The sequence below is a fragment of the Arvicanthis niloticus genome, chromosome 6 (genome assembly GCF_011762505.2).
Source record: "Arvicanthis niloticus isolate mArvNil1 chromosome 6, mArvNil1.pat.X, whole genome shotgun sequence".
Classification (NCBI taxonomy): Eukaryota; Metazoa; Chordata; class Mammalia; order Rodentia; family Muridae; genus Arvicanthis; species Arvicanthis niloticus.
This window is the reverse complement of record NC_047663.1, coordinates 90,001,405-90,023,162: the sequence shown is the minus strand read 5'-3', so window position 1 is coordinate 90,023,162 and position 21,758 is coordinate 90,001,405. Positions and strand designations below refer to the sequence as shown.

The 21,758-nt window shown below is 50.9% G+C and overlaps 1 protein-coding gene across 4 annotated transcripts in view; it reads left to right on the top strand.

Moving 5' to 3' along the window:
* Lmf1 (lipase maturation factor 1) overlaps positions 1-21,758 on the top strand; it is an 88,305-nt gene that overhangs the window by 17,808 nt on the left and 48,739 nt on the right. For all 4 annotated transcript variants that reach the window (XM_034507319.2, XM_076937133.1, XM_076937134.1 and 1 more), the window contains one exon: positions 19,287-19,435. In XM_034507319.2, the coding sequence (XP_034363210.1) occupies positions 19,287-19,435 (149 nt within the window). The remainder of the gene's footprint in view (positions 1-19,286; positions 19,436-21,758) is intronic.

The following is a 21,758-nucleotide window of genomic DNA, read 5'->3' as shown; positions in this document are numbered from 1 at the left end:
TGGACACTTCAGCGTTTGAATGAGTCCAGGTTCCTTCATTTCAGTAAGAAGCTGTGCTAATAAGTGATGAGTTTGTCCTCAGCCTCATCAGCCAAGGACAGAAGTTCTGCTGTGTCAGCTTCCCCGGGCACGGTATCCAGGCGCAGGGACCCACAGAGGCACTTGGGCATCTGCCTTAGACCCTGCACAACCCATTAGCTATAAACACACCAGGAGTGTGAGGACAGCTTCAAAGCACATAACCCAAGAAAGCTACAAGCCAGTGGGTAAGCCACATGGGAGAGAGGCCAGGGGTCTGCAGGAAGCCGGTTGGGGTATCACCAGCCATGGCTCTCATGCAGCCCACAAGGGTCAGGCCTCACTGTAGCACGCATGGCAAGAACAGTCCCCACAGATTATCTTGTGAATTCTGTTCTTTGTCACCATATCTTTTCCATAGTTTTTCCAAGTGGACAAAGCTCTTAACGATTTGGGGAGCTTTGTTCATGCCAAGAGGAGAGCTCGGTCTCCTGTCAGGCCGAACTTGGCAGTCCCTGGGCCACATGGGATGTTTAAAAAGCTGGGACACTTGCGGTTCCCTTCATAGCAGCACCTCCTGCCAGCCGTTGTGAATTAAATGCTCCCTGTGACCCTTCACCCTTGCCGCTCTTAAATCCATGCTTTAAAAACAGCTTAATGAGGGGTTTACTGGCCCAATTGGAAGTTTTTATTAAGACCCATTAGTGAGGGAGCAGAGGCTGCCTGCAGGAAGTGATTAGCATGGTGGCCCGGCCCAGCAGGTTCCATGAAACTGTTTCCAGACCTGTTGCTGACACTGCAGCGGCCTGCCTGCCCTCTGCTGCAGTTCACAGTCCCTCTCCTCCCAGCCCCACTGCTCAAGGAAAGCAGTTTCCTTAATTAAGTTATCCTCACAGTCAGGGGCAGCCTCAATGGCCAGGCCAGCCTTAAGCCCAGGAGCTGCCATCAGCAAGCCAACCCCAGGTCTCCTTCCTGGGGCCTGTCTCTGTTGACTTAACCTCTTGGCGTGTCACTAGGGGAGGAATAGCCTCCCAGAGCTCATTTCCGGAAAATGTCAGCTCAGGATGACAGCAGACCCACTGTCCCAGTACCACGTCCTGGTCCTGTCACATCTGTCCATCACGAGAGCCCAGAAAAACCTGGTTCCAGCATGCGAGGGCTACTGTGCGGCATGTTGGCCATAGACTGCCTCAGTCAACCATTTGGTAGGGGCCTAGGGTCAGTGTCTGCCCAAATGGGGACATGAGATTATATTCTCATCTCACCCCACCCCGTGTATCTCTCTCCCTTCCCTCCCTCCCCTTCCCTTCAATGCCCCCCTTCCTCTGATTTAAATCTAGTGAAAAAAAATCACTAATTGAAACTGAAAGAGAGTGTTTCTGTGTACGATGGTCCACGCCTTTAATCCTAGCAGGCTGGAGACTGAGGCACAAGGAGTGCTGTTCCAGTTTGCAGAGTGAGACCCTGTGCGTTCAGAAGCCCTGGCTTTGAGTCATGCTTGTAATCTGTAGGTGGAGCCGAGTTTACCTTGAGGCCAGCCTGGGCTACTGGGCTTTCCTTCTTCCTTGTTGCTCACTTGCCTGGCTTCCGCTTCCACTCCTAAAACATGGTTCCCTTTGATGAACAGAGTTCTGAGACTTGAAAAAAGAACTGTTTCCCTTGAGTCCTGAGGCTGCTGGGTGGGTTTTATCTGGAATTCTTCCGGCTTGCCACTTAGTTTCATTTTTGCCAGATTGTTTGGAAATTGTGTGTGTCTGCAGTAGACAGTTGTCCCCGTCCCCCGTCACTCTCAAGGACAGCTGAGCCCAGTGGACTTGGTCTCAGTCTCCTGCAGTGAGGATCTGTCTGGTTTCAAGTTTGTTCCTTCTGAAGCTGCCCGTGTTTGCTGAGTGGCCTCACCTGCCAAGCCGTCTGTCCGTCTTACTCTCTGGCACACCGCTGGTCTCTCACTCGACAGCATCAGGCCATCTTTGCTTGTTTCTCTTCTGTACCCCACAGGCAGAACAGTCAGAAACTCCTCTCTTGTGATCCTGGAAGAACTGGTTTTACTTATCAGATTTTTAACAGTTTAAATACAAATTTGTTGTATGATTCTGGGTACCTGAGGGGTTTGTGGGTCGCCATACACCAGCTCTGATAGCTGTCACCAGGGAGGGAAAGGGTTTATTGTCCAGTGTCTGGAGCTGACAGCTTAATTGATGCACTGTCTGTCTCCTCTCTGATGGTAACAGTGCACACACAGATGACCACTGCCCTCTAGCTGTGTCCCTGTTCCGCCCCGATGACAGTCACTGTCATGCTGTTACCTTCAGCACCGATGCCACTTTGGACAGGTGCCATCTAAAGAGTTGGACAATGCCTTGTGTGTAGGGTGTTATAAATTATCTTCTGCTTATCAGCTCTGGATTCCTTATACTCTGGCTAGACCACGACCTAAAAATTATTTTAATTGTTAAAAACAAAAAGTCACCCATGCGCATGGACTGTGCAGTGTATTCTAAACAAAACTGCCATGCTTTGTTTTACCTCTGCTCACCCCAGACGCTGCTCTCCAGATAGATCCCCTCCCTCATCCCTGCTAGCACTTACTCTGCTATTTGCATCCCAGGTTTTTCATTTAAAAAATTATTATTTGTGTGTGTGTGTGTGTGTGTGTGTGTGTGTGTGTGTGAGCAGTACTGCAGTACACATGTAGAGGTCAGAAGAAGACTTTGTGGAGTGAGTTGTTTCTTTCTTTCTTTTTTCCTTTCTTTGTTTCTGCCTTTACATGGTATCTTGGTTTTGTTTCTGTTACTGTGATCAGATATACTGACCAAAGCTACACAGTAGAGGAAATGGTTTATTCAGCCTACAACTCCAAGTGGTGATCTGTCATTTCAGGGAAGTCAAGGCAGGAGCTCAAGCAACTGTCACATCATAGCCACAACCAGGAACAGAGAGAGAATAAATGTATCTGTGCTGTTGATGGTTTTCATCTAGCCTTCTCTGCCTCCACCCCCAGAAGTTAGATTTACTTGTTTCTTCACTCTTGGTGGAGAATGTTCAGGGGCCCCAGCCTAGGGAATGGGGCCACCAATAATGGACTGGTTTTCCTTCATCAATGAAGAATCAAGATAATCCTCACAGGTATGGCCACAGGCTGACTCGGTCTAGGCAATTCCTCTACCGAGACCCTTTCCACAGGTAATTCTAGGCTGTGGCAAGTTGATATTTAAAACTGCCCATCAAACACCTTTGCCTACTGAGCCATCTTGCCAGTCCCTGAATCCATATTTCTAATAAGGTGTGTGCATGGATGGCTCTTGGTGTGTCCCTTTTAGACGTTGCTTGTGTACTGCTGTCGTGAGTAATAAGGATCCCTCACATGTCCTTCATGCCATGTCCAACATCTTACTATAGCTGTGTCACAGGCATCACTTTTTACACTTGGCTGTAGCCCGAGGACCAAGAAGTGCTTCAGGTATAATTGTTACTGATTTACAATGCACACAATCTGTGCATTATTGTGTCTATGCAAATATTGTTGCCTGCTGGGCCACATAGAGAGCTGCAACTTTTTTTTTTTTTTTTTTTTTTTTTTTTGTCTGTTCACGTTTGGCTTGTCCTGGCGTTGAGAATTGGTCCTCCTTTGGTGGTTAAGTTTTTCATCTCTGATCTTATCTCACCAACTTATTCTAAACTTTCCAGTGGAACTGCTAAACCCTCTTGATATTTTTATTTTACAGATTGTTTTACACAATCTATCCTTTTTTCTCCCCATACTGTGGAGGTTTCTCTCTACAGCCTCTCTGGCGCCACTGTACTAGATACATTTTAGACATTTGGATTTGGAGATCGTTGGGTGGGTTAGCCGTCCTTGCCAGATTCTCTTCCACTAGTTGATCTGCCCCTCCCTGTGTCCTGGAGATCCTTGAGAGCCTCAGGAATTGGTGTCATGCCGAAAACAAACCTGAGCATCAACAAGCACTTTTTCCACTACCAAGACCTTCTCCCCTCTCCAGACCTAGTGCAGTATTCTTTGGAAGAACCATCTGCCAGCTCTCCCTCCGCATGCCCACATTCACAGGAGACACCTGAAAGCAGCTGGTCAGTAGGACCCTCATCTCTGCTTACCTAGCTTGCAGCTATTTGTCTGAGGCAAGGCAGGCCATCCTGTATGCCTGTTGCCCATTAAGTTTCCCCCTGTGCACATGTGATGTCCTGGTTGCATCAGGCAGCTGAGAGGCTAGAGGAGTGCTTCGGTCTCTTCAGACACCGTCAAGATTGCCAGCTGGCCTGGCACCTCCAGCACCTGGTGTGTGTCCTCTGTGCTTCCTGGCTCCCAGGCTCCTTGGTAGCTGTGGATGAAGAGTGCCAGCAAGCCTGACTTTTGCCAGTGTGAGGAACAGGAAGAGACTCTGCTGGCTGGCCCAGCTAGTGTCCACATGCCAGTGTCTGCTGCAAATGCTTTGATGTTCTTGAAACAGAAACTCTTAAAGAGCTGTCACAATGGCAGCTCTTGTGTGTGCATTTGTGGGAGGAGATGGTCACTGATGTGGTTTGGCTCCTGCTAGTGGTTCTTAAGTGTGAATAACAGGCCCTTCTGGGCAGTTCCTAGCCTCTGGTCCAGGATACTATGCTTCTTTCCAGGTATGATCCCTAGGTGTGTTACAGTGTCTTAGGCATGTCCTCTTAGGCATGTGTCTGCGTGGCGGACAAACCGTAGCTAGTTTTCTGCTTGGCCCTCGCCATGATAGACATCTCTGGGGCATTCATAGGCTGACTATGAGGAGGCAGAGGTGATGTGAGCTTTATACTTATTGCTGTTGCATGTTCCTGGTGTGTGTGTGAGATGTGTGTATGCAGTGCAGGTGCACACATGCCTTGGTGTGCATGTGGAGGTTCGAGGACAGTTCTCTAGAGTCAGGTCACTCTTCCACATGGGTTCTGGGGATTGGATTTAGAGTGTCAGCCTTGCACAGCAAGTGCCTTTACCTCTGACCCATCTTGCCAGCCTGAGAGGTAAACGTCTATGTGCTATCTATGAACACTATATGGTTTCTATACTGGCTGCCCACTCCTCCCCTCTGTGCCAAGGACTGCCAAGCAAATATTCCCCACCCTATAACCTGGCTTTATTGTTCCACTTATACCCTGTGATGTGAATCCTACCTGTAAGTCTCTGTGCCCTCCCGTCTTCCTACCACTGTCTGCCCCTTGAGGCCGGGCATTGCCTCACCATGCCTATAGCATGAGCCCTGGCCTTGTGCAAAAGAAGGGGGCACCTGCTCATATCTTCACCTAGAAAGAAGTGTGCACTTTCCCCCAAGTCACCGCAGCCCAGGAGTCCACTTGGCAGGGTTGGCATGGCTCATTGAGGCACCGAATCAACTGTTGTCTCTGGTTTTTCAACCAAATGTTTCCAAGCCAGAACTATTGAGCAGTAGAAGAGTAGACCTGGGGCTCCCAAGAGTGCAAAAAGTGTGTGCCACTATCAGGTTTGCTGGCCTCAGGGACAGGCCACAGCCTGGTATGATATGGCCCTGTCTCAGCTCTGTTCGTCAATTAAGTAGAGACCCCCAGTAAGTGGTTCAACCCACTAATGGCCAAATGCAAGATGACGATCAGAAGCTACCATGAGGAGCAGCTGCTCTCTGGTGGTGTAAATCTGCTCACTGGCTGTGACAAGTGACCATGGGTGACTATGGGCTAAAGTGGACCATGTGCCATAGGCAACCACAGGGACTCAGGCATAATGTGAGACAACAGGTGACTGCAGCAGGAACACCCATAGGGCCACAGGGGTCACCATGCCCACACCTCTACACTACATAATAACCCCGAGATTGAGCTGCTCGCATGCTGAGATCTCATCAGTGTCTTTGCCACAGGGACATCTGAGGGCCAGCCTGGTGGGGTGGTAACTACAGGGCTAAACAGGCAGATCCAGAACTCCCTTCTATAGGGGAAGGCAGCAGTAAGTCCTGTGTATAGGTGTGGTCTCCCTTTCCTGTACTCACTCTTCTAGGGGCTGCTATCTCTGTGGTCACTTTAAACAGTGCACACTCACCATCAGAGATTTCTAGTCTCTTCCGGGCTCTAACAACAATGCAGCTGTTGGATGTCCTGTGTCCAGTCACTTACCACTTTATTTATCAGTAGCACTCACTCTGGGAAGTGCAGCTCTGTGGGTTACATGGCAGGACCTCTCTGGCAGCCAAGGGCCAGCCGGCTTCAATGTTGAGGCCTGCCCCTCCTCCCAGGTTGCTCCCAAGACTAGAGGTGCCTCATAGTGGTCAGGTATATCCCAGCCAAGCAACCAGCAAAGCCAACACCAGCCCTATGATACTAGCTTTGTGCTTGGAAAAACAGTGCTGGCAACACCTTAGAAGATGAACTTGCAATAGTGCCATGCTTACAGAGGAACTACAGAGAGAGGAGAGAGCCTCCTCTCAGTGCTACCGGCATTGGTGAGTGGCAGGGAGAAACCAGCCTCAGATCCAGACAGCCAACTACAGACCACTACTGGAGTTCCCATGACATCAGCCTTCCATGTCCTTCACCCTTAGTCTTTGTCCCCAGACTCCTGTTGACTCTCCATGTTGGCGACTGTGTAGTCTATTCCTGGGAGCATGTTCTGCAGAATGTGCCTCAGATTGGGTCCTCCCCATGCTTCCTAGTGGATAAACTGGGCGTTGGGCTTGAGGAGGATCCCCGCTACAGGGAGGGCTTCCTGGACACATTTTCTTGATGTTAGCCTGTTAATATATATCTGCCTAGTGTCCCTGTGTCCAGTTTCAGCTTCCCGAAGGAGGCAGATACCTGGGTCAGTCCCTTAGTGCTGAGGGACCCCCATGCCACTTGGAGGGGTGCCACATGGTTTATATGAGTTGAAGCCACACACATTGTAGAGGGTTAAGGGTGGTTCCTACAGGTCACACTGATTTGGGGGTCTTATCTGCCGAGGTTGCTGCTCAGACATCCTGAGGCAAGTTCTGTTTCCCTTTCTCCTTCAGATAGTCATTCTGTGGACCCTTCTGCAAGGAAGAGCTGCCCTCATCCAGTGTTTGTGTAGCACAGGAGGTTTACTTTATTCTCTCGGATGACCACCCAACATCCCTCTTTCCTGCACCTCATGTCTATGATCTTCCCTCTGGTCCCTGTGCCCTAAATGGCCCATCCATGAGATGTCTCCCAGAGTGCCCCCGCCTAATGCCACTGGGTGCTCCAGGCACACATTTGTCCTGTGCCAGCCATGGATTCCTCTTGTAGAATCACCTCCAGAATGTGGTGCTGGATGTGCCTGCTGTCTAGCCTCTTGGTGGACAGAGCTAAGAAATACAAGGTCAACAACCCCACACAAAAGAGAGGAATGAAATACGGGCGGCAGCTGAGGGAATACTCCTGCCCTGTGCCTTTTGCTGTGTCCTGCCAGCAGCCATGGTGAGAGGGGACAGGCTGTGTCATCAGGCAAGGACTGGGAGGAAGCTGACCTGTGCCAGTGGTGGAGATGTTCTGTCAACACTGAACTCTGGGGTGAGGCTGTAGGGAACTTATATGTTCATAATCAGTACTGTGAACTTGAACCTACAGTCACATCAGGTACGCCAGATGGTTAGTTTTAGCTCCTCTTTGTACATTTGTGCAGAAGCCGAGCAGGAAATTCAACAGAGAAACTGTCTGCACACCAACAGTATCTGATAAACACAAATGGAAGGCAGGAAGTGTGTCACACTGAGCTGACATACAGGTGAAAGAGCTTGGCACAAATGATTGCTCTCTTCTGCCAGGGCATTTAGAAGCACAAACTACAAAAACTACTAGAGAAACCCAGTGGTTGGGGGCTAGGGTGATAGCTCCATTGGTAGAATGTTTTACCTTTCAAGTCTGAGGACCTCATCTGATCCCCAGACCGCATGTAAAAAGCTGGGCATGGTGGAACTCACTTGTAATCCAGCCAGTTTAATGCACCTGTCAAGTCCCAAGAGACTCAGAAAATAAAAGATGGATGGTGGCTGCAGAATGATACCCAAAGCTGATCTCTGGCCTCCACAGTCACATGTGCACATGGGCACGCACAGATACGCAGACACACAGAAAACCAAAACTGAACAGAGAGAGGTTTGCTGGAGCGCTTTAGGCCGACAAACTCAAAGGGATTAATTCAGCATCCACTCTGAATCCGTCTCTCACTCTGGATCATTGACTGGTGGCCTGGCGTGCCAGACATGGCTGGAGCAGCTGAGGCTGTGGCCCTCCCTGGAAGAGGGCATGGCCAGTGGTTAGGAACCATGAGTGTATAGTTCCCGCAGCTCATCTTCTCCCTGATATGGGGTCAGAGATGTGAGGAACCATCCCAGTGCTTACAGCAGGACCAGGAGACTTCACAGGCTCAGCTCCTCTGGCCTGAAAAGCTGTGTCCCACAGATGAGTAGCTGGAGTTCTTCCTGGCAGGGAAGCCAGCAGACTTAGTACTGCACGAAGGGCCACCTGCTCCAGGACTTGCCTATCTGACTGCTGTGTAGCCAAGAGGTTCTGAGCTGTTTTCTGTGTTCCTGCTGACAGTATTGGGGATGGGGGGTGAGGGCGTGTCTGCAGGAAGTGTGTACAGAGGATGGCAGGGTCTGCTAGATCACTCCCCCATGGTTCTGTCAGCTTGTCCAGAGGTTTCTTGGCCCACTGTGGCATGTGTTAGCATGGTGTAAGCATGTGAGATGAGCAGAAGTGTGTGTATGGGGGTAGTCGTCTGTGATGTGGGGTCTGGATTAAGCAGGGGGCTAGGTGAGGAACCGATTACCCAGGAATCCTGGTTTGAGCTTCCAATACAGGCAGTGGCCTGGTGAGCACAGGACCAGTGGACATGCTCATGATACTGCGAGAGGTACCACATTACCTAAGGAGTAAAGTCTGACTTATACCAAGTGCCTTTCTGGTCCATCGGTGATTGGAAAGGACACTTCTCTGCCCAATTTAGGTAGGTGGCTGCTCTGCAGAAGAGGTTCCTCTCCCCATCCCATCTGAAAATCTCCCATCAGAGGGCTCAGCCCATGGTCACTGAGCTCTGATGTTCCTGTGCGTGTGTGTGACGGTGCAGAACAGGGTGGCAGGAGCATATGCTATAGCAAGGTGGCTCGTGTGAGGGCAGATGGGAGGCAGAGACAGAGAGGAGACAGCCTACACTGGTAGGCTTCCTTCTGCTTTTGCTCGCTTTGGGCCCTAGCCTGTCTTGGGTGGTGCTGCTCACACTGACTGGGGGGGGGGGCATGTCTTCCACTGCCGCCCTTCGTGACAATCCTCTCAGGTGATACCAGGGGTATGCTTTACTAATTCCCTAATCCAGTCATAGTGCTCAGTTAGAGCATGGGGGCTGAGGGATCAACTTACGTGGGAAGTGGGCTAAGAGCCGGCATACTGCTACCACATTCCCCTCAGAGGCCAGGATAGCCCTGAGCTCTCTTGGAGGGCAGGCAGCCCTGCTCTCGCCTCTCTGCCTGATCTCTGACGTGCCTCTTGTTCTCCCATGAAGGCTGAGAAGGTGGCTGGAGGGGTGGGTGCTGGAGCAGACGTGTGAGGTATGTATGGCTCCAGGAAGGAAGGAGACCCTAGGACAGGTATAGAGAGTGTGGGTCATGGGTGTTGGTCACTTCCTGTCTGGGTTGTTTTCCTGTGAGCATTATGTCACCTGATTTAGTTTAAATGTGATCCATAGCTGGGCATGGAGATACACACCTTTCATCCCTGTGCTCTGGTGGCAGAGGCTGATGGACCTCTGAGTGTGAGGCCAGCCTGATCTACAGAGCTAGTTTCAAGACAGTCAGGGCTACACAGAGAAACCCTGTCTCATCCCCACCCCATCCCATCCCACCACGCCCCTAAGAAAAAGGGATGCGTTCACTAGTTCTCTAAAAGAAAGCATTTCTGGAAATTTCTCATGATAGCATTAAGGATGAGCCACCTTAAGCTGTCACCCCCGAGTAAGGCAGTGCCATAGAGCCCCAGTGTGTGGCTGCAGTCTACCACCGCTGTCCAGTTGTGGCTCCTGGGAATGAACACACGGGACTGGTCAACTGTCCCATGTGCAGCAGACTGAGTCTGTGGTGGGGCTGTCCTCTTCAGACTTCCCGCCCTAGTGTCACCGAGTGCCAGTGTGATTGTAGACCTGCGGGAGGCCTGGGCTGCTGGGCGAAGAGAGGAAGTGTTCACCCTGGGCTCCAAGCAGAGCCCACTGGCCTGCTCAGCCTCTGACACGGAAATATGACAGTAATAAGTGTTCTCCATCCCACTTTCCAGGGACGCTATCCCCGCCTTAAAAGGGTGAGAGGCTATCCCACTTCAGCATTGGGCTGGTGATTTGGGGGGCATTAATGTCACTGACCTGCAGCAGTCTTGGAAGCCCATAGACGTGCAGGGCTAGGGTTAGGGCAATTGGTGGGCTCCTTCTTACACACCCAAGACACCCAGGGCATGGAGCAGATGCAAGTTTGTCCAGCCTTGTTTCTCTATTGAGAAAACACTACATGTACCTGAGCAGATGCTGCCCCTGCGATGGGTAGGAGTTGAGGTACAACCTATGTACCGTGGGCACCCCCGCCCCACATAGCCATTTAAACCTAAACCCAGTTGAGCTAGACTTTACTTTCTCCCTCAGTCACATGAACCACATCTTTAGATTTCAGAGGCCCATAGGGCCAGTGGCTCCTTTACCAGGTTGCACCAACCCAGGCATTGCAGACAGTGCCACAGGGCCATGGAGTCTGACACTTCCTTAGGATCCTGGCCTGTGGCTTCCAGACTGGGCAGTCTGCAGCTCATTTCCACACACAGGAAACAGGAGAAAGCCCAGGAAAATGTGTGCCCTTCAGCATGCTGTCTATACGTTAAATATTTGGAATATATTAATCTGAAAGAAATCTGGCTAAGTGTAATTTCCGTTGAGGGGAAGCATATTCGTATTTATCCAGAGGCAGCAAAGCTGCAGAGGTCACCTCTGTGGATCCCGTTTCCAGGCTAGCTGGCGACACCTGCAGAGATCTAAGCAGTGGGGGACACCTGGTGGCTCGGAAGTCTGGTTGTCCTAGCAACTGAACATTAACAAGCACCTGGGACCTGGGTTGCAGCAAGGGTCACCTTAAGGGCATGTGGGTTATGGAGGTCACTTCCTGTTTCTCTGAGTGCCCAAGGACATCCTTAAAATGTGAATTAGCAATCTTCCAAACTTCTCAGCTTCCGCCTGTGGTTGCTAGTAAGTCCATTTTTTTTTCTTTTTTACTTTTTAAAAAATTAGTTTCTTGCTTGTTGAGACAGGGTCCCACTCTGTGGCCCTTTGACATTCAACTTAGGGTAATCCTCCTGCCTCAACCTGCTGGCATTACTGGCATGAGGAACCACACCTGGCTTTCTTGATTACACTCACAGCATGAAGGCTGCAACCATGAACTGAGAAACATCTGCTCACTAAAAATGCTCTCCCTCTTATGGTCTTCTTTCTCTCTTACTCTCTCTCTCTCTCTCTCTCTCTTGCCTCTCTCTCTCTCTCTCTCTCTCTCTCTCTCTCTCTCTCTCTCCTCTGCACTCACACTTCTGGCTTGCCCCTCCTTTAGTCAGTTAGAATATGCCTCATTGCTTGTGGTGTGTACAACACAAAGCAGCCGGGGCCGTCCAGGCTGACAGCCCTGTGTTTGTGCCTGTGTGCGGATTCCTGTGTGGAGCTGCTGCTGCCCATCTGGTTCCACAGGGGAGGAGCAGGGAGGTGGTAGGGTGAAGACCGAACACAGCAGAGCTCCTGTCCTGTGGGGACAACTTTGTAGTAAATCCCCTTCTGCACCCCCAAGGGCACCTTTGCGTGTACTAAGCTGAGTGGGGAGAGTGTTAAGAAGGGACGCCTCCATGTGGCTCACACTCCATAGGTTGCCTCAAGGTGAGTGTCAGCTGTTATTTGGGGGTTTCTGCACGAGGGTGACGATCCACACATGAGCAGGGCAGCTGCTGCTGGGGCTCCGGCTAACTAGACAGACGCCATTTCACACGTACTCCAAGCCCACTGGCTGCAAGTTACCCTAGTTCTGCTTTCAAGGTGTGATTGTTTTCAAGCACTCCTTACTTTGGTGTCCTGGGTCGGCTGGTGACTGTCTCAATCCCAGCAGCGCTCAGCCGAGGCAGAGGCAGCTATGAGTTAGCATTTGGTTTGGAATGCACAGTAAGTTCCGAGTCAACCCAAGCTACAGAACAAGAAAGACCCTTCCTAAAAACAAAAGTCACATAACACCCAAACCTTGGGTTGAGTCTCTGTCATAGCTGCTATAAGACAAACCCAAATTCTCAGAAGTGAGTTTTCAGAACAGTCTATGTCGTGAAACCACAAATCCAAACTTAGGTGAACTTGGGAAATGTAACAATGTGGGTCCTGTATTCTGGCTTACAGAACCCTGATTCCTCCGTGTGGCCTGTGGCTGCCTGGCTGGGCAGGAAGGCAGGGATGTTTTAGTCTGGGGATCCAACAGATCCCCCATCACAATTGTAGTCGGTGGAGGACACGGACTCTGAGGTCAGAGACACAGAGGGAGGGCTTGCTGCTCTTTGGGGTTTGGGGGTGCTTCCTCATGATGTCACTGCTCGGACTAAGCACTGCTGGGCGCCACGTGGCTCATGGAGTTTGTGTCACCCGCAAGCCTCCTTCATCCCATGCTAGCAGCAGAGCAAAGTGAAATCTTGCTATGCTAGCTCATAACTTCTCCTAAAATATAACCTATGAAAATTAAGGAAACTTTTAAAAGCTGCGGGCTCCCTCCAGGGCCATCATTAGAAGCCCCTGGGGTGGCAGAGGGCGGGCGGCTCATTGCTGGAGTGACAGCCAGTCAGGAGGGAGTGCTTTGCCCCCTTCTCCCTGTTTTTAACGAAGGAGCTAATGGATTTCCTATTCCTCACGTGGATGGTGCTGTCACTTTTGAAGGATCCATCTGAGCTATATTTAATTACTCTTTCTGACTATCTGAAGTCATTCTGACTAGCTCATGCAGCCTGGCTGCTGTCTTTTTTTCTAGAGTGGCCATCTCAGGGAAGTGGCCTCAGATGCTTCTGAGCTCACATCTTATTTATAGAGTTAGCTTAGCCTTTGACACAAGTAACTCTTGCTCTGGGTGATATTTCACCATGCCTCACATTGTATGATGCCTGCTGCCCCTGGCTAGCCCCCAGGCAGGTACCAGGTCACCCCTGAGCCTTTAATCCTCACATGGCTAAGTGCATCTGTATCCTGGCTGACCCCGACAGGAGTGACAGCTGGCACCACACCATGGCATGACTCCTGTCCTGTTCATAGTGATCTGGAGCAAGAAACAGCCTTTTAGGGTGAACTTTTCCACCTGATGAGATAGCATCCCACCAATAGGGCCTTCCACAGGTTTCTGCCTGCTCCTCACTCCCTAAATCTCCCATCCCTTCCCAGACTGTTGGGCCCTCTGCTAACTTGGCTCTACTCTGCCCTTGATTGGTCCCCAGCCTTGCATCTAGCCAGACAATGCCTACCTCTCGCCTACCATACATGTGCATCAAGTTAGTGTTCCTGAGAGCCCACCTCCCCTTATCCCTCAAGCTGTCATTCTTCCTGGCTGCTTTTAGCATCAAACTGTCTAGTTTGGCTTCTAAGCCTCTATTAGGGCTGAGGACACCTCATTGCTGAACCATTCAGCCAGATAGTTTCCCTGTCCAGGGCAGCTGTCCTGTATAAAACTTCTTGGCCTCCTCTTGCTGGCTCCTTAATTCCTTCATTCCAACGTTTGCCCAGCTGAGACAGACCAAGCCTCTGGGTGAATGCCTGGTATCTTTCATCTTTCTTTGATGCCATTGAACAGAGGAGCCAGCACCGTTCATTGCTTCTATTTGAGAATAAGCAGTGTGTAGCCAAGCAAGGGGTAGGACCCAGATAGGGTTTCTGCTTCTGCTTCTCCACCCACTTGCAGTCTCTGGGGTCTAGAATTTTCTGTCTTATTGCCTCTGCCTTACATCTGTTTTCTCCTGGTTGTGTCCAGTCTCTGTAGACACCTGAGCATCCTGGACAGTGTAAGGGAGATGCCCAGGCAGAGCTCCCAGGTCTGGTGACCTTGGGTTGAGAAATAAATGCTCTCTGCTTCCATTTCCTCATGCCATTAGTGTCTGCACTTAGAAATTTAGTTCAGGGGAACCACATCTTCCCTTTGAGTCCACAGCATGTGTATTCTTTCTTACCCAGGCTGGAAGGAAGGTAGGATGGCAGCATAGCTGGCCTGGAATGTGGGAAGCCACAGTAATCTCTGTGGATAGCAGGTGGGAACACCAGACTGGCACACTCAATCTTTCCTCAGACACAGCACGGAGATGTGGCCAAATCACCTGGCCTGGGCCTGACTCTGCCCCTGGGTGGGGTCATGGCTTCTTTCCCCACTGTTCAGCATCTAGGCCATTTCTATATGCAACTGGGAAGATTCATGTTGAAATAGCTATAGTTCTCCCCCCCCCCCCCCCCGGTTGTTGTTGTTACAGGATTTCTCTGTATAACTGCCCTGGCTGTCCTGGAACTCACTCTGTAGACCAGGCTAGTCTCGAACTCATAGAGACCCTTCTGCCTCTGTCTCCTGAGAACTGGGATTAAAAGTGTGAGTCACCATGTCAGCTCGCTCTCTCTCTCTCTCTCTCTCTCTCTCTCTCTCTCTCTCTCTCATTCTTGCTTCCCCTACCCCATCATTTATTCTCCCTCTCTTCCACTGGTCCCTTACTCTTGAAATTTGGTCTCCCTACATTGTCCAAACCAGCCTAAACTCACTCCAAAGCTGAGGATGATTTGAATTCCTAATCCTCCTGCCTCCACCTCCAGAGTGCTGCAATTACAAGTGTGTACCTGATGCTCAGACTGTGGGTATGGTCCTCCCTGTGTGCGCTCTCTAGCAATTTCTCCTAAACACTCAGCATTCGCTCCTCCCTGGGAATAGTTTCATACATATACCCTGGCCCATCTGATCTCATCTGTGGTATCCAGTGAGCATGCCTGCTAAGCCGCCCAAGCCTGATGCCCACACCCCAAGAAACAGCTCTGAACGAAGAGCTTCTCTAAGCTGTGTTGAGAGGTTGCATGGCCCCATTCATTTCACATGTACAATTCCCAGGTACAGCTGGTTCACCATTCAGCTGTGTGACTGGAATTGAAAGGGGCAGACTATGGAAGAGAAAGTTCTAGAACCAGCTGTCTGTCACCACATGAAGCCAGTCCCCACAGTGCTGTCACTCAGGAACCCTTGTGGGCTTCTTCTGACAGCCTCCTGGCATGTCACTGGTGAGACTGTGTCCCTATTGCCTGAAGCACAAACTAGGCAAGGGCAGCACTGTCCCTAGAGACCTGGACAGTAGGCAAGACCCTTTCTAGCTGCCCCAGTAGAGAAGACTTAGCTCACAGGCCCAGGCTGTGGGAGGGGGCTGTCAGAATGCAATTGCACAGGGTTGTGTTTGTTCAGTTATAGCCGTCTGTCTCCTGTAGAAGGCGCCGTCCCGACTCTGTCTGCTGCATAAGAATTTGGTACGCTGGGCAAGAATGGTTAAGCAGCCACCCACCCTCACTGGGTCACTTGGCCCCTGGCAATGTGCTGGTTATTTATTTTTTCTGGGGACTCATCTCCTGCCATGCTGAAGAGAAGAACAATGGCCTTCCTTGTGCACACAGCGCAGCTGCTGAGACACACAGATCCAGGCAAAGAAGACAAGCAGGTGGAAGTGCAGTAGCCCTTCCCTCCTGGGTGTCTGTCACAGGCTGCTGCCACCAGGGCAGCCCTGGCTTCTGTCAGAAAGACCCCAGTGAGGCACACCCATTCCATGAACTGGGGCAAGACAGAGACTTAACTTGGAAACAGCAGGCCTTGGCTCAGTGATGTTTATCCAAATAGGACAGGAACATCCCACACCCTCTGAAGGCCATGGAGTGTGTGTGTGGGGGGGGGACCCTCACACACACCCTCCTTCCTGTTATAGACAGCTTGTCTTTTGTCACCCTGTCCTGCCCTGTCACGCACCCCACCCCCAGCGCTGTCACCCTGCCTCTCGGCACTGGCATGCATCTCTGGGTTCTGCCATTGTGTATCAATCACTTTGAACGGTGTCACTCACTGCAGTACGTGTTAAAATTCCATTCCTATGTCTGCAGATCGAGGTGGCAATTAGGCAGGCTCTAAGCTCTGGGGAATGTGTCCCCCTAAAAGCTCTGAGACTGCATGTGGCATCTGTCACAGTGCCAGCTCTACCCTGCCCCAGGGCTAGTAAAGGGGTTCCAGCAAGGGGTGGGCAGCTTGGTGGGTGTGGGGCAAACTGGTGTTCTGCTCGACATGCAGTGGTGTGGACTCTGTAGCTCCAGATTTGCTCTCTGGGCTTCTGAGGTCTTTTATCCGCCCAGTAGAGGAGGGGATTGGAGCGTGTAATCTTTAAGGTTCTTTCTCAGAATGGTCACTGCTAGTGGCTCTAGCACTGTTTACCAGACACTTCCTGCATGTACGCTGCCAGCTGTATGATTCACAGATACCACCAGCCATGAGATTCCAAGGGGTATCAGGCATAGCCATGTGAAACGTATCCCAAACTAATGCAAATTATCTCAAGGGGAAAAAAAAAAAAAACAGAGGGATTGTTGTGCAAGGGGACCACCGATATGAAAAGGAGGACTTTTGGAGCGGGGAGGTTTGCTTAACAATTTTTTTTACTGCCAGCAGGACAGGATTCAGTCATGCAATGTACAGAGGGATACAAGCTCCTTCCCTGGGCACGGACAGCAGCGGAAGCAGCCAGGCCAAGGGTACCCAGAACCCATTCTATCCCAGATCTAAAAAATGGCCGTGAGGCCATTAAATGGGTTCCTTGCTTTTTCTGGGTTTGTAGCTCTCCCTCAGCCTTTCGGTGGCAATTCACAAATGCTAAGCCTTGGAATAGTGCCAAGAGCAGGGAAGTTTAGCACAAGAGGCCCAGCTCCACCTGACAAGTGTGACTCTCCAGCTCAGCAAATTCCAGCTGCTGTGGGCACAGCTCGGCTTCAGCACCCACTGAAGCACTGGTCACGACCACTTGGCCATCCACTGTAGCTCCCAGAGCAGGCAGTGCCTGTCAGAACCAGCCCATGGCTTGTCACTTCGCTAGCTGCACCCTGCTCGTCAAGTGGATGGATGGCTTTCAAGGGGACAGTCATTGAAATGGACCAGTGAAGACCCTAGCACAGATAGAGAGGGGACAGCAGACTCGCCAGAGGGACTAGCGGGAGACCTGAAGCCAAGTCAAGCAGAGCCTGTGATTATGGGACAGTCCTTTGAGGGTGGGGTGTGAAGAGTATTGGGCGGGGGATACAGTAATAGAATCCCAATCGTCAGGAATGGATTTTCTGTTTTAGAGCTACTGATGTCTTCAGGACTGTTGTAAAAATAAACCTGGCTACCGCATCTCATTGTTTCAGGATTTCTCTGTGTAGCCCTGGCTGTCCTGGAACTCACTCTGTAGACCAGGCTGGTCTCGAACTCATAGAGATCCTTCTGCCTCTGCCTCCCAAGAACTGGGATTAAAGGTGTGTGTCACTATGTTGGGCTTCTCTCTCTCTCTTATTCTTGCTTCACCTCCCCTCTCCCATTGTTTATTCTCCCTCTCTTCATGCAAAGAACACCAGATCCCTCAGACTCATTCAGGGCCTTCACCACATTGCATGCTTCCTCAGTTTCCCCTAAGTTTTTCTTTGTTGATTTTTGCCGACCCAGGTAACATTTAGTCACCACATTCCACCGTTCCAGCCTGACGATGCTTTTTGTCTCCCCTTGGCTTTGAAGCCTTGGTAGTTTGGTGTGCTGCTCAGAGTCTGTGGAAACCCCTCCATGGGGCCCAGTTCTTGCCTTCCCCATGGTTAACTGGTGTGGGTTTGGGAGGGGTAGCACCTTCCTCACCTGCTTTGACACACACTGTAAACTTCACTGAGTTGAATTTGATCACTTGAGGAGGCCACCATAAATGGCTCCACCCCATACCCTCTGCCTGCTGAGGATGGTGACCGATGCACAGAGCCGATGCACTGTGAGGGGTTGTTCTGAGAAATCTGCTCCTGGTCCTGTGTCTCTGTTAAGTCAATTGCTGGTTCTGTCAGCATGGACTCATGTGTACCTATTTTATACTCTGTTATGATGTCATGCTAATTAGCCATTGAATAAGCTTTTAATTCTAAACTAACTTGTATAGAAAAAAGCAACTCATGTATCTCCCTGTGCCTCCGTCCTCCTAGAACGTCCTCCTGCTGTCCCTCCTAACTGTCCCTTACTCTGTGAGGTACACATATGCATAGTTACAGCTGACACTGTGGATGGCTAATTGTCAGCACAAAAGGATAGCGCAGCCCTGCCTGGAGTCCTGGGACCTTGTGGGGAGAGAGCGTCCCTGGCCCCTTGCTGGCATCCCTGGCCCCTTGCTGGCATCCCTGGCCCCTTGGAATCACCACTCCTCAGATGGTGAGGATGGTACCAGCAGTGGGGCTTCCTCTGACACAGAGCTCTTCCCCCTTTCAGTCTTTGGGGTCGCAGGGCTCACCTATGGTCTGTTCTCATGGCATTTCTTATGCTGACCACTCCTACGCGCGCGCGCACACACACACACACACACACACAAACACACACACACACAAACACACACACACACAAGAATAGCAGATGTCCACACACAAACACATAGCTATCTACCCTCTTGAGGGCTCACAAATCACTGACTTGGGTTTACTGATACCTGACTGCCAACTTTGCCTGACTCATTCGACCTGGGCCAGAGTGGGATCCGCCCTCCCACAGAGTTTGTCATGTGTTGTGACTGTGCCTATACTGGCAGTTATTCCTTGGGCAGGACATTCAAAGCAGTGAGTTTTCGCATGAACCTTAAAGCAAAAGGCTTCCCACAAGTGCACACTGGCAGTGCACACCCAAGTGTGGGCTCAGATCACACTGTGTCCCACACAAGACGGGAAGTGTCATCTGAACGGGAAAGTACAGGTCCCTCCTGTCCACAAAAGAAGGAAGGGCTCCTGGAGCTGCAGCATCCCCTGGTCCCCGGGCTCTGGGACACCCCACTCAGAGCCCTGCATCTTGTTTCCTATGAAGACATGAAATGGTGACATTTTCGTGGCTCAGTCTCATTGTAAGAACTTGTTGGTCAGGCTGAACATGGGGGTGATTCCTTTAAATCATAGACATTTGACCCCATTGACTTTCCTCTTTGTGTTTCCTCTTGTGCCCCTCTCCCCGACTCCCCACCCCCTGCAGGATGGGAGTCACAGCTGCTGGAAACAGGATTCCTGGGAATCTTTCTGTGCCCGCTCTGGACGCTGTCCCGCCTCCCCAAGCACACCCCCACATCCCAAATTGTTCTGTGGGGCTTCCGCTGGCTCATCTTCAGAATCATGCTTGGAGCGGTAGGTGGAACCATTATGTAAATGTGTTTGGGAACAATGTCCTCAGGACACACCTGGTAACTCGGATGGGCTGCTGGGCAGGTCAGGGCTGGGCTGGGCCAGGCCAGGTTGGCTGATCTGGATCCAGGATACCTCCTTGATGACCTGCTCTCCTGATGTTGGTCTGGCCCTGCCCACTGCATCCTGCACCTCAGAGTGGCCCACTGTGCACAGCCCGCTTGCTCATCAGTTGTACGAGCCATGTTCACGGTCACTTTCTGTGGGAAGCAGCCACAGCTTTGCGTTCTTTTCTGGAGGAGAATTGGAGAAGAGCTAGTCCTCTCCCGCAGTGTCTTGGATGTCTCTGAGGTCATTTCAAATTGATGACTGAAGGTCTTGTGCCATGGAGGTGTGTTGGTTAACTGTGTGAGCTTCAGTTCTCACACTGAGGCAGCTGCCAGCCACCTCCTTCTGCATCTGTCTTTTCTCTGGGTCCCCAGCCTGCTGGCTTCTAGGAGTGTCTCTCACATAAGCTGGATGTGTGCACACTTTTTGTAGTCCAGTGTGAATATCACTTAACAGCCTGTGTGGTCGATGGCTCTTGCTCCAGGGCTTCCCTACCCAAGTCTGCACCCCCAACCCCCAACCCTGCTCCACCCCCAGTACCCACTGTGTCCCTGCTGCTCTTGCTCCCACCGATGCGCGGCTGATATTTTCAGACACATTATTTAAAACTTTGACATGAGAATGAGGTGTCTTGCCTTTGGCTTCGGTGGCTTATACAGGGAATTTGGCTGTGTTCACGTCCTTGTTCTTTATTTCTTGCTCTTTGATGAGAATCTTTATTCTTCCAGGATTATAGTACACTAGATTTTCCATTTTGCAGCCTTCTTGGACATAACCTCTCTACATGGGTCTCTTTGCTTACTTTTACATTTTCTGAGGGGACCAACCCAAACATGCAAAGCCGTTGAGGCACATCACAAAGCGAGTCATGAGAGCAAGGTGCTCACGTGAAGGCAAGATTCTTCAGACCAGGGCCCCCTTCAGTCTAGAGCATTCTGCATCTCTCACAGACTGCCCAGCTCTTGACTTTCAGGCTCCTATCAGGTGACCTTGTGACTCTCAGGGCAGGGCCTAGCAGCACGAGGAGTCGCTTCCTGTGCTCACAGGGGCAGCTGTGATCTGATCTGGGAAGTCCCTCTGTTGAGACTCTCTTCTTAAGTGACTTGAAGCTATGTCCAGTTCATAGTTAAAGCTAACGAGGACACTGTCTTCACTGTGGATGAAGGCAGCCTATTCTCAGATGAGATACACTTCCAGAGTGTAAGTATCCTCACCTTCTTCACCATCTTCTGCTGAGTTCACTGCACAGGGTGTAGGCCTCGGTGGAGGGAGCACCATAAGAGGGTCCCAGTTCCCTCCATGGGCGTGTACAGACATGTAGCCATGACACGCTAAGCCCTTTTCTCCCACTTCTCTGCAGCATGGGCCTTGGGCCAGGTGCTTTTGCCACAAAGATTCCTATCCTCTGAAGAGGCTCCGATGGTGCACTCGTGGTGGTGTGAACAGGGAACCTGACAAGTTGTTTCCGGGACTAAAATGATCCAGTAGCTTCGTGGTTTTGTGTGTGAGCACTGGAAGTCACCTGATTTCCAGGTGCTCTTCACATGCTTGTTATATGAGGCAGATCACCCGGGACGTGATTGTCTGTGACTGTAACTATGCTCTTCCTCTGCTGCTGTGGCCAGGGGTTCCTGGGAAGGCCTTGGCTATGAGCCACTACATCTCCCCATGTCCCCCCAACTGTCTCCAGTGGCTGTGAGCTCCCCCATGCTGTATCATATGAAGGACCACAGCAGCCCAACAGGGGAATGGGCAGGTGTGTGAGACCCCAAGAAAGCTGTGTGGAGCCTTGTTGCCAGCAGTGACACAGATGGACTCCAGTGCTTGCTAGGCCACAGGGATGACCCTGGGCTATTCTACATCTAGAGTGATGCTCTATGCTGCCGTCTCTGAGGCCAGTGTGCCTTTGGAAAAGGGAACTGAAGTTCTTTTCTGTCTTCAGAGATAGTGTACTTATTCCTAGCAGCCTGAGGGTACTAGAGCTTACTCTCCTCTCCTGGCTGGTATTAATGAGCCTGAAACCTTTCAAAAGTTTCAAAAGGCTCTTTGTAGAAGGTAGCTGTGTTACAGGAGGCAGTATGAAGACAAGCTGTGTGGAGCCCAGATCTTTAGGGAAGCCTATCTTTGTGGAGAAGCCTAGCTCTGCAGAAAAGCTGTGTCAAGTAGAAAGCCCAGCTCTGTGGAAAGGCTCAGCTTTGTGGAGAAACCCAGCTCTGTG